Genomic DNA, 16,883 nt, shown 5'->3' on the forward strand with positions numbered 1-16,883 from the left:
AACACCACATCTCTCCAGTGACTACTGCTGGGGCCTTCTTTGGGGTGTGTTTGTTTGTTTTTGTTTTTTGTTTTAGAATGTGAACCTTTTGGGACAGGAAACATTTTATTTTGCTTTCAAAACACTTGTTGTTTTGAAAAGCTGAATATAAATTATTTTTAATAACAATAATGAGAGTCAACACGTTTTAGTAAAGATCCTACACTTAAGCAAATATGCATAGGATTTCAGCCTGTCCCATGGTCTCTAGTAGCACTGCAGTGATGGATCATGAAATGCAGAGCGAGGATGCTTTCCTTCAATAGCTCACAGAGCTCTTATGCAATATTGCCCTTTCTAGCATTAAATAGGAAAGTGAAATTATTATTTTACACTTCTTTCAGATGTGCCTTGCATCAGAGGAAGAGAAAGTGAGGGAACCTGGGAAAGCAAAACTAGAAGCATCCAGGATTATCAAAGCCTTGGAAGCACCTGAGGAGATGAAAGTTGAAGAACCAGAGAAGGCAAAAGTAAAAACTGAAAAACCTCAGAAGGTAAAGGGCCAAGAACATGAAAAGACAAAAACTGGCGTTTTGGAGGAGGTGACAGGATGTAGTCATGTTGCAGATCCTGTTTTGGACAGTACAGTGTTGGTTGGACCTGATAGCACCAATGCAAATGATCCTGCATGCCATTCCTCAGAACTGACAGTGGCCAACATCAGCACCTTAGGATTAAACAAGCCAGAAAAGCTAAAGAAGAAGAAGAAGAGAAATAAGCTGGACCGGCAAGCACTTGAAAAATGTACCCCTAAGAAGGCTTGCAAAAAGAGGCAGTCGTCTGAGTCAGACATTGAGAGTGTCATTTATACTATTGAAGCAGTTGCAAAAGGGGACTGGGGAGCAGAGAGACTCCTGGAAGTGCCCCGAAAGAAAGTCCGCCCTTCCTCAACTATGAAGGGGAGCATATTGGACACAAAGTCACCAAAGAAAAAAGTGAAGTCAAAAGAGAAAAGAGCGCTGAAGGAGAAATGCTCAGAGACCACCAAAGAATCAAAGCCTCCTGATTTTTTTAACATTATAGACAACAAAGAGCTGCCATGTGAGGTACCTGAAATTATCAAATCAGAACCGCTGACCCCAACAGAGGAGGTGATGCTGCAAAGCTTACCAGAACAGGTCAAAAATGAAGACAGTGACTGTAACAAAAAGGCAGAGACCTGTGGCTCAAGAAAATCTGAGCGAGCTTGCAAAGGTGCTCTGTATAAAACTCTGGTGTCGGAGGGCATGCTCACATCCCTGCGTGCCAACGTTGACAGAGGTATGTGAGGTTTTACCCGCTTTCATCTCCAAACTCTCCCAAGGACAATGAGAGAGTAAATGACCATTTTTGATGAGAGAACTTGTAATTTAATGGTTGCTATCTTTTCAGAACTGATTATTAGATTCAGGTGGCAAATACATACATGTCCAACATACAATTAAAAGTGGTTTCTTTTCTAAAATTGTCCTGTTTTTCAAATTATTCAAATTTTCAGACACATACAACCATGGACAGTTGATAGAATGTAAAATGAAGTCCCAAAAGTGTAACCTTAAACGTATGAGTACTAAAAATTGATTATCTAGATAACTGATTATCTAGATCCATTTCAAACTGGATTTAGGGTGGGCTATTGGGTTGAGATGGGCTTGGTCAGCCTGATAGATAACCTTCACCAGGGAATTGACAGAGGGAGTGTAACTCTGCTGGTCCTTTTGGATCTCTCAGCAGCTTTTGATACCATTGACCATGGAATCCTCCTGAATCACCTCAAGAATTTGGGGATAGGGGGCACTGTTTTACAAGGGTTCTGCTCCTATATCTTGGGTAGATTTCAGATGGTGGCGCTTGGTAACAGTTGCTCTTCAGACAGGAGCTGCTATATGGAGTCCCTCAGGGCTCCATTCTGTCACCAGTGCTTTTTAACATCTACCTGAAACCATTGGGTGAGGTCATCAGGGGATTTGGTGCTGGATGTTATCAGTATACTGATAACACCCAAATCTATTCTTCCTGGTGTCAGGAAATGGCATTAGCCCTTTAAATGCCTACCTACTGGCAGTAATAGGCTGGATGAGAGATAATAAACTGAAGCTTAATCCAAGCAAGACGGAGGTGCTCATTGTTGGGAGTCGCTATCTCCAAAATGGGTTAGAATTTCCTGTTCTGGATGGGGTTACACTCCCCCCAAAAGTACAGGTCTGTAGATTGGGAGTGCTATTGGATCCGGGTCTCACCCTGGTGTCTCCGGTTGAGGCTGTGGCCAGGAACGCTTTTTACCAGCTGTGATTGATTCAACAACTTTGCCTGCTCCTTGAGGAGAATGACCTGAAAACAGCACCAGCTGGCAACTTCCAGATTTGACTACTGCAATGCACTCGATGTAGGGCTGCCTTTGTGAGTAAAGTTCAGCTAGTTCAAAATGTGGCAGCCAGATTTGTCTCTGGGGTATCCCAGAGAGATCACATTATGCCTGTTCTTAAACAGTTGCACTGGCTGCCAATATGTATCTGGGCAAAGTACAGAGTGCTGGTTATTAAGCCTTAAATGGTCTAGGTCCGGGTTACCTGAGAGAGCACCTTTCTCTACAAGATCCCCACCACTCATTAAGTTCATCAGGAGGGATCCATCTTTGGGGGCCACAAGCTTATCTGGGGGCAACCTGGGATCGGGCCTTCTCAGCTGCCACCCCTAGGTTGTGGAATGTGTTTCCCATGGCTATAAGAGGACTGTCTTGCTTGGAGGCCTTCAGGATTGTCTTAAGGACCCATCTCTTCAGCCTGGCTTTTAATGATATCTAGTTTTAACCTTAATTTTAATGAGATTTAATCTTGTCTAAATGTTTCTTGATTTTTATTGTTTTATTCTGTGTTTTTAATTTTAATTTAAACTGCCCTGAGCAACTTCAGGAAGGGCAGTATATAAATTGAATTATTTATCTTTATCTTTATTTATTTATTTATTTGTTGTTGTTGTTGTTGTTATCATCATCAACAACAAAAGTTAAGATGGTTGAATTTATTTGTTTAAATCTGATATTTTCCCTTGTTTTCATTGGTTTCTGCTTAGCAGATTCTTTACCTTAACAAAGTGAAGTTCTTTTTAAGATTTGGAATTTCCTTCTAATATCTAAAGAGATCTGGGGCATGATCCATTGAGCTCCATTAGAATGGGTTCTGTGCCTGCGTGGAAGCCTCTCGGTGTGGATTGCCACAGCTCCTCATGGCCTTTCTGCCCTTCCCCACGTGGGATGAATTCCAGCAGTCCAGTTCCTTTTTAACTGCCATAGTGATTGGTTACTTGGTGGCTGTGGTTCCTCGATCTGGTTCCTTTTCTTGTGAGTTCTACAAAGAAAACAACAGATATTTACTGTGTGATTTCCCTGGTATTTCAACCTTCTAAAAAGAAAGACCAAAAAATGGACCAAAAAAACTTCAAATGCTGTGGAAGATGTAAGGTGAAATTGCCCTCTCAGGGCGGGCATGATCTCTGTTTAATTTGCCTTGGGGAGGGCAAAAATACATCATCATGCAAAATATGCATGTCATTTTCCAAACGAACGTGAAGGAATAGGGTGCTCCATCTGTGTGCAGCTTTGTATGACGATGTCCCTAGCCCCCTGACTCGATCAACATCAGTGAAAGGGGTGGCTGTGTCTTCTACCTCCCCTGGCCCGAGGACTGAAGCCCATACTCAGTCTAAATCCTTGGTGCCTTCCTTTAAATCTCCACATCCTCTGGAGAAAAGACCGAGAGAAAAGGGGTCTGAGGCAGAGGCTGGAGAGCCCGCCAAAAAGAAGCACAAGGCTCCGAGGCCGGAGAGGACAACATCTCCCTCAGGTCTCCAAGATGTGATTATCACCTTGGTCTTGAGACCCTCGATGCCGAGATTGCAAGCACATGTTTTCCCCTCGACTGCAGAGCACCCATTGAAGTCGAGACATCTCTCGGCATCGACAGACCACCATGTATCCTTGACACCAGATGCGTCGGGATCAGCACCAGCTGGTTCAGCTTTGGCGTTGAACCTGGAAAGCACGAAGCCCTTGACAATGAGTGCTCCAACACCAATGCTGATGCCTACAGCTATGACATCTACACTGACAGCAAATGTGTCTGCGTCAACGCCTGTGCAGGCCTCAGCATCGAGGGTCAGTTCCATTTCCCCAGCCACAACACCAATTAGATCTCCTTCAACACTGATAGGTAAGGACACGCCTTCGGCATTGAATACTCCTGTCTTGCTGGAGTCCCCGTGTTTTCATCAAGTGCATGGCAGTGATAGTGGTACATCTCAGGACCAGAGGCATGGCAATATGCCCATTTCTGGATGATTGGCTGCTGGCTTCAAGAAACAGAAAAGAGTTACTTTCTCAGATAGAGTATCTATTGCACCTGCTTTGAGACCTTGGAATTGAGGTGAACTGGAAGAAATCTCACTTAGAACCGGTGAGGGCAATTCCCTACATAGGGGCGATCCTGGACACCGAAACAGGGAGAGCTTACTTACCACAAGAAAGATTCCAAGCCATCTCGGACTTCATCCATCTATTTGTGTTTCAGCCATTACAGCCTGTGCGGCAAATCCAACATCTCCATGGTTTCATGGCATCCTGCAAAGCAAGAGTACATTACACCTGTTTAAAGATGAGGAAACTCCAATTGTGGTTCCTCTCAGTCTTCCATCTGAACATTGACAACCTGATGAAAAGGCTTGTCCCCACCCGCCGATCATTCGCTCTATGAACTGTCTGGAAAACCTCCGGCAAGGGATGCCTTTTCATTCTCCTCTCCCCGCAGTATGGATGACAACAGATGCTTCCATATCCGGTGGGGGCAGGGGGCATTGCAGTGGGAAGAAGAGCCAGGGGCAGTGGAATGCTCACCAAAGGACCCTACACATCAGTTTCCTAGAATTCTGGGCAGTTTTTCAAGCAATGAAAGTTTTCCTGCCTATGCTCAAGGGCAACACGGTGCAGCTCCGTGTTTACATGAATCGGCAAGGTGGGGGGACTGTGTCCAGATCTCTCTGTGCCTTAATCATCCAGATTTGGCAGTGGTGCATTCAGAATCACATCCAACCCCAAGCCATACACATCAGAGGTGTGGACAGTGTACTAGAGCAGTGTTTCTCAACCACCGGTCCGAGGACCGATGCCAGTCCGCAAGGTGTTGGGTACTGATCCGTGAGGCATCACTAATAAAAATCATCCCCCCAAAAAACAATTTCAGGCCAGCGGGGGTTCTCTGTAGCTCATTTCCAGGAAGCCCTCACTTCTGGATAACGTTCATTTCTCTTCCTTGAAATTAACATTATCTGGCTGCAAGGGCTGCCCAGAAATGAACTCCAGAGAGCAAATTGTTTTTTGGGGGGTGCCTGGTGGTGGGGTTGGGAGTGAGGGGGGGTAACCCCCTTACTAATTGCTGGTCTGCGAAACTGCACACAAATAACGTACCGGTCCATGACTCCAAAAATGAAAAACACTGTACTAGAGGATGACCTGAGTTGGTCTTTCACCTAGGCAAGCCAACACGAGTGCATAATCCCAATCTTCCAGGTCTGGAGCCAACCAAAGATAGATCTATTTGCTTCTTCACTCAACGTGAAGTGCAAGAAATTCTGCTCGAGGGTGGATCACAACCCTCCATCCCTGGGGGATGCATTCCAGATAGACTGGACTTGAGAACCCTCTTCTACCTCTCATATGGAGGGTACTAGTGAAGCTTCTGCTCTGTCAAACAACATGCATCTTGATAACACCATGGTGGCCAAGGCAGTCTTGGTTTCCACTGCTTCTCAGACCATCAAGACAGACTTACAGAAGACTTCCTTATTTCCCAGCTCTCCTAATGCAGGAAGACGGCCAAGTGCTACACCCAGATTTAGCCCTGCTGAGACTAACAGCCTGGAGGATAAGCTATTAGACAACATCATGTTAAACCAGAGAAAGCTTTCCACTAGAACATGCCTGCTCAACTTAGGCCCCCCAGCTGTTTTTGTTCTACAACTCCCATAATCCCCAGTCACAGTGGCCAATAGCCAGGGATTATGGGAGTTGTAGGCCAACATCTGCAGGAGGTGAGCAGCCCTGCACTAGAAGAAACTACACTAGCAAGTGGAAGCAGTTCAGATATTACACATCTTTGAAAGGGTTCCGCCCTCTAAAAGCATCAGTCAGACAAGTACTATTATACCTAGCCTCTCTAAAGTCAGCAGGCTTATCCAACATTTCAGTCAAAGTACACTTGGCTGCTATCTCAGCTAGACATCTGGGTTGGGATGAGAAGTCTGTCTTTTCCCACCCCAGCTGTAAGAGCTTCCTAAAAGATCTGGCAATCTATACTTGCCTATACGTCAACTTATCGAACCCTGGAGCATTTCACTAGTGTTCTCTGCCTTGTCAGAGGCCTTGTTCGAACCAATGGCCTCTGCAGATATAAAACTAGTTTCCCTAAAGATAGCATTCCTGGTGGCAATCACAACTGCCCGCAGAGCTGATGGCACTATGTGTGGATCAACCCTACACGAGATTCTACCCTGAAAAAGTGCTTCTGCAGACACTTGCATCTTTCCTGCCTAAGGTGGTAACGGACTTTCACCTGAACCACAACATCATGCTGCCTACCTTATTCAGGTCTCCATCCTTGCTCCTTGAAGAAAGCTCTGCATTCACTAGATGTCAGAAGAGCTCTCTTGTACTATTTGGAAAGGTCCAAGCCCATAAGAAAATCTAAAAGACTGTTCATTTCATATGAAGGGCAGTCTCAGGGCCACTGCATTTTGAGGCAACGTTTTTCTCACTCATTGGTGGAGCTGATCCTTCTAACATACACATCAGAAAGTGGACCCTGCTAAGTCCATCAGGGCACATTCTACAAGAGGCTATGCAATATCAGCTGCCCATGTGTCTGGCATTTCCTTCAAGGACATCTGCAAGGCAGCAACCTGGTCCTCAGAGTTGCCCTTTGTTAGACATTATGCCATTGACTTGTGCTCTGCAGTGGAGGCTGAGTTTGGGAGAGGTGTTCTTAAAAGGGTGTTATAATAACAACTACTGTTCCTTTTCCTGAATGAGCTAACTAAACATCCATTCTAATGGAGCTCAACGGACCATGCCCCAGATAAACAGGTTGCTTACCTGTAACTGGTGATCTGGTAGTGATCCGTTGACATGCATTGGACCCTCTTGAATCTCCACACTGCAGTAGTTCAAGTCTGTTATAGAACTCACCTATGGATAACTGCAAGGATGCTTGACTGCTCCAGCGGTCATCCAGGAACTGGATCACTGGCATTCTTCCCGCTTTAAATAGCAACCACGTGGGGTGGGGCAGAAACGCCACAAGGAGCTGTGGCACTCCACACAGAGAAGCTTCCACGCAAGCGCAGAACCCATTCTGATGGATGTCAACAGATCACTACCAGATCATCAGTTACAGGTAAGCAATCTGTTTTTGCTTGGCAATTGCAATAACTGTTTTTCATATACAGGGGTCTTGCAAGTCCAGCCAAGTTGCACTTCTTCCTTAAAACCCCTAATCTACCTACCTGCCTTCCTACCAGCCCTTCAAGTCCCAAGGTATTGCAGTATAACATTTATGCAAAAAGCCAAAACTTTTCTCTGCCTTCTTCCTCATATCTTTCCTAGGGAAACGAAGCTCAGGAAAAGGTGGAAACTCTGATCACGAAGGATGCTGGAATGAAGAACATTGGGCATTTTCTCCAGGTGGGACAAGTGGGAATAAAAAGCTTAAGAAACCTAAGCCAAAGGAAGAAATTGTTTTGGGGTAAGTGGTGTAGCATGCAGGTACTCCGTTATGAGTATATGATCCCTTTCAAACTGTTTTATAAGGTTTATAGAAATGAACTTACTTTCGTAATATATGTGTATGTTTATGTCCATCTGAGGAAAAAAGTTGTCTTCTGATTGGAGAATAAACAGTAAAATCTAGAAATGTTAGATGTCATTCTGCTCACTTTCTGTGAGAATATGGATTTCCTGCTTTTAAAAAAGTATGCAGAAAGCTGCACAACACTTAGTAAACACTTTGCCTACTAGTATACAGCTAACTGCATGATGAATCCCTGTAGGATTATTCAGAGGGTTGCACATGTATTACTGTTAGTACAGTCTTTTCTCCCCTGCATATCTGGCAAAGCAAAATACTTGTTTCCAAACTCAAATTGCAGTTGTTGCCTCCTGATGCACTGTTGCACTCCACAAAATTACATGGAAATTATCTGAACACACTTCACACACACATGGAATTTTTATGTTAAAGTACATAGGAACATAGGAAGCTGCCTGATACCATGTCAAACCTTTGGTCCATCTAGCTCAGAATTGTCTACACCAACTGACCACTTAGGGATGTGCACAAAACGCATTTTGTGTTCTGTTCCAAGGTCAGAACAGAACGCAAAATGAATGAAACATTCTTTCAGAACTACCAGTTGAACCAGTTGTTCCAACGGGACAATCTCAGAACACTTGAAATGTTCTGAATCCAAAATGGCACTTGGAACAGTCAGAACGTTCCAACTCAGGGCGGGTTCATTCCATTCTGAGTTCAGAACAGGTGAAGGTCATTCTGTTCTGAACTCGGAACACTCAGAACAGCCCATTTTGAGGCGGAACATTCCGACTGCGGAATGTTCTGCACATCCCTATGACAGCAGCTCTCCAAGGATTCAGAGAAGAGTTTCCCCCAGCTCTACCCAGAGATGCCAGGACTAAACCTGGGATCTTCTGCATGGAAAGCAGATTCTCTACCACTTAGCTGTGGGTGGTATTTAAATCATAACGGTATTCATACAAGCAGCCTAATCCAGATTAGAACAGCCCAGCCTGGGTTAGATCTGAGTGGATCCTGGTGCTGCCCGCCTGCCTAACCCAGCTTTTTACCCCAGCCTTTAGCTGAGTTTAAAGAGGCAAGCACACCCTTAATCTAGGCACCAGGGACATGTGTGTGCTCGGGCTGCTTGCAGCCCGAGCGAACACAGAGACAGGAGCTTGGAACAGTTACAGAGATGGGTGCTCAGAACAGAACACTTTTCACATGATGCATTGTGGGATATGTGGAGGCATATATCCCACAATCATCCCAGTCTCTGGAGATGCGCGCTACATGCAGCAGTGTAGATTGTGTGGGAGCATAGTCTGCGCTTCCCACCACTGTGGGACAATCGTCTGGGGGAAGGTAAGTTTTGCTCAGCCTTCTGCCCACCTTACCCGCCTCCTGGTTGTGTGAATAGCCTTTATGTCTGAGAGCCAGTTTTAACAGCCCACGCTACCACATACAATTCTGTGAAGTGGAACAGCACATGGGAAAGGGGAATGGGTTATGTGAGCTTATGCCCCTCATCATATAGTGTTGTGTGAACTATACCAGCATCTAGTGTTTAAGGTAAAATTCCACGGTGAAAGCAAAATGCCAGACCAGACCTCCAAATCTATCTGTACACCTCTTCCTTAACCAACCAGAAGAGGAAGTCTAAAAACAAAACATATTCACTTGCATACATGATAAGTTTGCTTAGGCCTAATTGACATCTTACCATATAGCATGGCAACTTCTAGAAAGTGGAACTGTGTGGGCACATGTGGAAAATTGTTTGTGTAAAGGGGCTTCCTGCATTATCTTGCCTGAGGTTCCTTTACTTTGATTTGCAAAATTCAAGGCTGAACCTCATGACAAACAAGGAGAGAAAAGTCTACTGATATATATCGTTACAGCAGGAGCCCTGTAATCTTGTGTATGCAGCTCCATAAACACACAAAGACGTGCACATAGTAGCAGATCCTGAAAGGGCAGAATGGAGTCCTTAGCTCCCATCACTCACTGGCCCTCATCCACACATGCATAATGCCAGCAGATTACAATATGTCCAGCCATTGTTTGCAGTAAGAATGCCAGTTAGCACTTCTGTAGTGAAATACAGTGGCTCTGTTTGTTTTCCCAGGCAGTGTACAGAGGTTATTCATACTCCAGATATCCTTGTGCTGCAGAGAACAGGGCTGCAGGTTCTCATTGCAGTGGGCCTCCTTCCCATTCAGCCAGTGGTGGCTCTGAGCCATTCACTTATTTCTCAGCCTAACCTACCTCACAGGGTTATTGTGAGGATAAACATAACCATGAACACCACTTCTGGCTCCTTGAAGGAAGAGTGAGATATAAACGAGAAGGAAGAAGTTGCACTGCAGTGTTCTGGGTGCAGGTACAACTAGCTAAGGGCCAGAGGAAAATTAAAACTCTCTACTGAATTCTGTGGGTATCTCTTCTTGTGTGCATGTAAGTTGCTTTCAAATTCTGCATACAAGGGAAGATTTGGACCGTGTTTCTTTTGCAGAGATCTAGTACCATAAGGTCATAAATTGTATACATAGTATTTTATGAAGGCTATCACCATTACTGCATGTTAAAATCCATTTTAATCTACTCTATGTTGATTTTCTACTTTCCCTTCTGTAGCTTAGCAAAGCTAGAAGAAGAATTTGAGAAAAAATTCAACAGCCTCCCTCAGTACAGTCCTGTCACATTTGACCGGAAAAGTGTATCTGTACCAAGAAAAAAGAAGAAGGTTGGTAGCTGTTCAGCAGATCAACTAAAATCTAACAAAGGTAAAAGTCCTTCTGTTGTGCATTCCTGATTCATAGCAGCTGCTGTACTAGGTCAAAAGCTGTTACAATCGCGCTTAAGTTAATATATGCATGTATAAAGGTAGGTGCAGAGTGACTTCTTTCTTTTCGGAGCTTGTCAGAATTTTCACACATTCTGTTCATTGCTTTTCCATTGGCGTAGGTGGGGAACAACAAGAAGACATGTTATATCTCTGAAAAGCATGGCTGTTTTATTAAATATACTTTGTTTTGCTGATTTTAAAATCTCCATTGCAGAAACAGCCAAGAGCATCAATTTCTATTCCTTTCATTAGTGCATCTTGTAAAGATGTTATTCTTTCCTTTCCTAGTGTGAGGCCTATTGGTAGCCTTAAATAAGCTTGTATCTCTCATCCTAAGACCTCATTTGTGAAATATAAACACATTCAGATCTGTGTCACATGGTTGATATGAGAATTATGAGATAAAACTAAAGCGTTTGGGTGCTAAAAATGCATATACATTAAAATCATACACTGGGCACAATCCAGCAAAAGCTAATCATAACTAAATTGTCACCACTAGAGGTTGCAGTCACAGGGATGTGCACGGAACTGGTTCGGAAGCCCTTTATGGGCCTCCGAACCAGTTCGAATGGCAGGTGTTCCCAGCTCTTTGAAGGCAGGGGGTGCATCTTTAAGGGTGGGGGAGAGTACACTTACCCCTCCCTCCGCTTTCCTCCAGCCGGTGCTCTGTTTTCTTAAAGTCCATCAGGGCGGTGCCACCTTGTTGCCCCCTTTACCAGAAGTATCCGACACGCCTGCACACACTGGTCATGGGCGCATGCACGTCACAGGCGCACGCGCACACGGCAGATACATGATGGGCGCACACCAGTGCCCCATGTGTGCAGGCATGCCAGATACTTCCCGTAAAGGGGGCAATGGGGCAGCAGGGAGGTACACTGCCACCCCAATTGACTTTAAGAAAACGGAGCACTAATGGGGGGAAAGCAGAGGGAGGGGTAAGTGCACTCTCTCCTGCCCTTAAGGATGCACCCCTGCCTTTGAACCACCACCGCCCGGTTCCATGCACATCCCTAGTCACAGTAGGGCCCTTCAATACTGGCAGGACATTGCTTTTTTGCCTGTCAGATAGAAGTGGAATTAAAATGAAGATTTCACTGATACTTCATATAGTACCCTGTTATCTGGCAATGGCTGTCCCCACAACCAAGATCTTTCTATCATATTTATTCAGCAAATTTATTTATTTATTTGACATATTTTTATACTGCCTAAACATATGTCTCATACACATGTCTAAGCTGTAAACCCGTTTTTTCCTTCATTGTGGGCCAGGGGGCCGGGGGACAGTAATTAAAGCTTCTCTTCCACCACTGTAGAGAACAGGAACAAATTAAGGGCTGATTCATCAGTTCATGCTAAACAGGAAATAATTAGATGCCACAAGGAAGAATCTTCTAATCAAAGACATGATAACTCTGAAAAGCTTCAGTAGCACTTTGCCAGCCCACAATGGACAGGATGGCACTGCAGTTGCATTTTAAGAGTGGGGGGTGGGGCCGATTGTAGCAGATCAGATCTGAAAAAAGACAGGAGGACAAACAGCAAACACTGGATTCCAGCTGTTTGGCAACTACATCATCTGGATTTCCTTAGTAGAAAATCCAGTGAACAAACAATTTGAATTCCAGACTGAATACTAGTGTGGTAAAACCCTGTATTCATCATGGCTAAGTCTCTTTAACTTGATTTCAGTGAGTCATGACTAACTTTTGTTGGAGTGTGCTCATTATTTTTAAAAAGTCACTTACAGAATAACAGTAGTAAATCAGTCAAGGGAGCCTCACACTCTGCAGTTGCAGCATGTGGAGTCAGCTACTTTGCTCCAGTGAGAGAAATGATCAACAGACTAAAACAGGTTTGTCTGTGTACGATCTGCTGTACTGTAATTAATCACAAAGGGAAGTCCAGCTTGTGGGGTGCTCCTCCACATCAGGTTTTGATAATCTCAAAACCTGACAGATTGTCAGTCCTCTCAGCTGCAATGCTACCAGTTATCTGTTAGAGAAAGGGGAAAGCAGGCAACAGGCTTAGCCCAGATGCCTCTTGATCCTATGCACTGACTGCCTAGCAAGTGATCTATCAGGTTTGACAGTATTTATTGCTGGAGACAGGGGAAACAGTTGTAGCCATGCAGCCTACACAAAATATATGATGGTTGTTGCCATTCAAAATTCCTGTTTGAAGTCTGGCTCTGATTTGCTCCTGTCCTAAACGCAGGTTGGGTGGGGGGGAGCCAAATACATGAGGCTTCATCATACCTAAAAGGTCAGAATCACATCTGACTTTTCTGACAGAATGAAGACTTGCCTCTTTGGCTCTTTTTCATCTTCCTTTGTGTTAAAGTCTTCTAGATATGAGTCCAAGAAAATAATATTGGAATTGTCTCTGAGAAGGGCGCTTTTATTACCTTCACACATCCCTAGTGGTATGTGCCAAAGGACATATATTGCATTTATTGCTAGCAACTCAAGTGGCTTGTTCTATTTCAGCCATATTCTCAGGAGACAAAAGGCACAATGAGCCAGCATGGAAGAATAAAAATTCTGTGTGTTTCCTAAATACTTCAGGGTCTGCGGTAATGCAAGAACCTTTGGTTGGCAGCCAGAAAAGAAAAGCAAGGAAAACCAAGATCACGCATCTGGTCCGGACTGCAGATGGCCGAGTCTCACCAGCAGGAGGGGTTTTGGGTAAGAATAGGACTAGCTTTCTGTAGGCTGTTCTGGGAATTCAGCCAATGATGAGAAACACTTGTTTTAAAAGGAGCATGGTTGTGTGTGAAAAAACCATTAAGCAAAGCTAGAATTCAGCAGGTTCCAGGTTGTGATACAGACTGTGCATCTTCCTTGCACAAAACCCAGCAACATGTTGAATGAAATCAGCTGGTACAAATGCATCTTGTTGCTGACTTTTGGAATTGTGGGGTCAGGTACTTAATCCTTACCATGTTTGGAAAATAATGAGCTTTTCACCATATGAGTTAAAATTTATTTGAATTCTGTCTTGGTTTGAAAACAAGCTTAGAATCATTCTGAGTTGCTCCTGCCCCTTCCCCTTCTCCCAAAATTTCCTTCTAATGGCAGTGAGAGAGCTGTTTCTAGGGCCTTCCTTAGACCCCAAAACCTTTTCAACGAGAAGTTCCGTTCAAGGATCCCCCTGGGAACTGGAGTTTGCCACAGCTTCTGAACTCTTAGTAAGTCAGTGCATTTCCTGAAAATTCTTTGAAAATGTCAAAAGCAACATAACAAGCCCATTCCAAAGCTAGATCGGGGGGAGGTTGGCTCAACCAGTTGCGATGCAAACAAAGAGTCTTGTCACAAGTATTTAAATAAAGAGAATAAAGAAGGTCATCATGATGTAGAATACATTAAAATGCTTTTGTAGTTGATATTTTCTGTGCTACTTTGTAATTATTATTTATGTTATTTTAATGAATGCATTTATTTTTTGGCTAAAATGCTCTTAAACCAACATAATATTTTCATTAAAATGTATTAAAAGCTAAGGAACATCACTCAAAATACACCATATAAAAAACCTACACTTACAGTATATATGTTTTTAAAAAGCAGCCACATCAAGGTCAGTATTACTAGCCAGGCAAACCTCATATTTTAACAAAAGGTTCACCAGCCAGTCAGTAGAGAGATGGTAAATGGCTGGGCAGATGTCTGTGGACTAGAAAGTGAATATTCCAACAAAGGAAATTTGCTCTATCCTAGAACATGCAGCAATAGAACATGTTTTAAGTGAACTGTTGTGGTTGTCATTGGAATAAGATTACCTTCCTCTGAGAAAAACAATCGTGCACATTTCACATTCATATCAATTTAAGGCTTTGTCACTCTTTGGGATTTTTATTCCTATTCTGTGCTCCTAAGGAGTTTCATTTCTGAGTAGTGTTAATGGAACTGCTCCGGGTGATTGGCAAACACCCCTAAATGCATCCGGGCTTGTGTGGGGGAATCAGTGAGCTAGAGTGGAGCAGTTCAAGTCAGAATAGTCTTTGTGCAAATCCGATCCCAGGGAAATGAACTGACAGAGAGGTTGAAGTTCAAAAATAAAGTAAGATTTTATTTGACAGTTTTAGGGGTACAGGGGAATAAGAGAGTTGATTAGAGCAATATAACAACTAATAAAAATACATTACAGAGATTGAACAGATAATTTTCAAAGAGACCATTTAGCTTGGAGTCTGAATTAAATAACTTCCCGGCTGGCTAGAGAAAAAAAAGCTGTAGAGAAACAGGTTGATTTAAGAAAGAGCAGGGATAGGAAGAGCCCAGAGGGGCACAGTGATTATCACACAACCTCATCCTTCCATTTAGGGGCAATTGGACCCTCATTGCTCAGGCACCACTGAAGAGATGTCTCTCCTCAGGCACGGACCAAGAACTGGGAGATAGTAGCAGAGAACCAAATGCCGCTCAGGGGTTAGGCAGCAGAGGTAAATCCAGAAGGTGTCCGTTCTCAGGTAGCCAGCTTCTCGTAGCAGCGAGGTGAGCTGGGTAGGTTGGGCCAGCATGGAAGGCCAATCTGGATGCCGAGAGCGAGAATGGCACAAAGACCAAGACACGGCCTGAGGTGGTAAATTCCAGTAGTCCAGAAACTACATACTGGATACTGGACTATATACAAATTGTTACGGAATGCAGCAGACTAATCTCTGGGACAACCCAAAGAGACCATATAACACTGATTTTAAAAGAACTGCACTGGCTGCCGTTATACTTCTGAGCAAAATACAAAGTATTTTGTATACTTTATACATACAAAGTAAATACAAAGTGCTGGTTATTACCTATAAAGCCCTTAATGGCTTGGATCCAGGGTTGAGTCATCAACCATGTTGCCCATTAAGATCATCTGGGGAGGTCTAGTTATGGTTGCCACCAGTTTGTTTGGTGGCAACTTGGGACCAAGCCTTCTCTATGGTTGCCCCAGGGTTTTGAAATGCAATTACTGTCAAAATAAGAGTTTCTCCATCTCTGGCTGCCTTTAAAAAGGCACACCTGTTTTCTTAGGCTTTTAGTTTAAAATATTACTAAACTGTTTAAATTACCATTACTCTGTGAAACTGTTTTAATTGTTTTTATATGGCTCCAGTTATTTCACTTTAGGAGTCCACTGAGTTGTTAAAATTTACTTTCCCCCCCTTCCCTTTTAGAAGAGAAACCAAAGGAGCAATTGGAGATTAGTCTCCAGAAAGCGTCAAGTACAGGGACAAACTTCAGTGAGGAATCCTTGCAAAACACTGGATCTGAGGAAGGTCATAGTATTACAACAGGCATGCCATCTGTATCTGCATTCTTTAGCCTAGCTGCTCTGGCAGAGGTGGCAGCAATGGAAAATGCGCACAGGTCAGTCAGTATGTATTTTCTTTCTCCTTGCATCTAAAAAGAACTCATTGCAGTATTGCATCACATTTTCCTGAAATAAGTATCCAATTAAGCAGCATTTTTGAGCCATCTAGAGATGTTTTAGCTAAAAAAAAAAGTATTCAATTCCTACAGGTACATATTATTTGCTAACACTGTCTCTTTCTACATACTATATTTTTTTAATTTTGTTTTAATTTATTCATTGTAATACGTCTATACTACCTTCCTACCTTTACAGACACTCAGAGCAGTACTTAGCCAGGCAAAATGAGAGTTTGGGGCATTGCTTGCCTGTTCATCACGGTTTGTTTGTAATAATCAGTCTTGAACAAAGATATCAGAATGATATTTGTTCTATACATTCAGCCCACAACTGTTCTGTCTTAAAAGGTCAAACACCAGCTCAAATCCTGTGCCTTGTTCAGAATTAAAAAGAAAATACCAACTCTTGGTATACTTTAAGGGTATTCACACAACCGGGAAGCGAGGGGGGCAGGGGCTGGCTGTGCAAAATTTACCTTCTCCCCAGACAGTCGTGCAAGGGTGGTGGAAAGTGTGGATTGTGCTCACACACAATTTGCGCTGATGCACACAGCATGGATCTCCGTAGACCAAGATGATGTGTCCCGGCCTCCACGTATCCTACAATGTGCGGCACAATGAGCACGGTTCATTGGGGGATACCCCCATGTGACAGATGCTCCAGGTGCCCATCTCTGTGTCTGCTAGAGCTGCAAGCAGCCTGAGAAGACACACTACCCCAGTGTCAGGGTTTAGGGTACACTTGCGCCCTTA

The 16,883-nt window shown here is 43.6% G+C and overlaps 1 protein-coding gene across 30 annotated transcripts in view; it reads left to right on the forward strand.

Moving 5' to 3' along the window:
- Nucleotides 1-16,883, forward strand: part of BBX (BBX high mobility group box domain containing) — a 218,417-nt gene that overhangs the window by 182,904 nt on the left and 18,630 nt on the right. For all 30 annotated transcript variants that reach the window (XM_053311696.1, XM_053311701.1, XM_053311703.1 and 27 more), the window contains 5 exons: nucleotides 384-1,299; nucleotides 7,670-7,808; nucleotides 10,494-10,642; nucleotides 13,278-13,397; nucleotides 15,875-16,067. In XM_053311696.1, coding sequence (XP_053167671.1) covers nucleotides 384-1,299; nucleotides 7,670-7,808; nucleotides 10,494-10,642; nucleotides 13,278-13,397; nucleotides 15,875-16,067 — 1,517 coding nt within the window. The remainder of the gene's footprint in view (nucleotides 1-383; nucleotides 1,300-7,669; nucleotides 7,809-10,493; nucleotides 10,643-13,277; nucleotides 13,398-15,874; nucleotides 16,068-16,883) is intronic.

Source organism: Hemicordylus capensis, chromosome 3 (assembly GCF_027244095.1).
Source record: "Hemicordylus capensis ecotype Gifberg chromosome 3, rHemCap1.1.pri, whole genome shotgun sequence".
NCBI lineage: Eukaryota > Metazoa > Chordata > Lepidosauria > Squamata > Cordylidae > Hemicordylus > Hemicordylus capensis.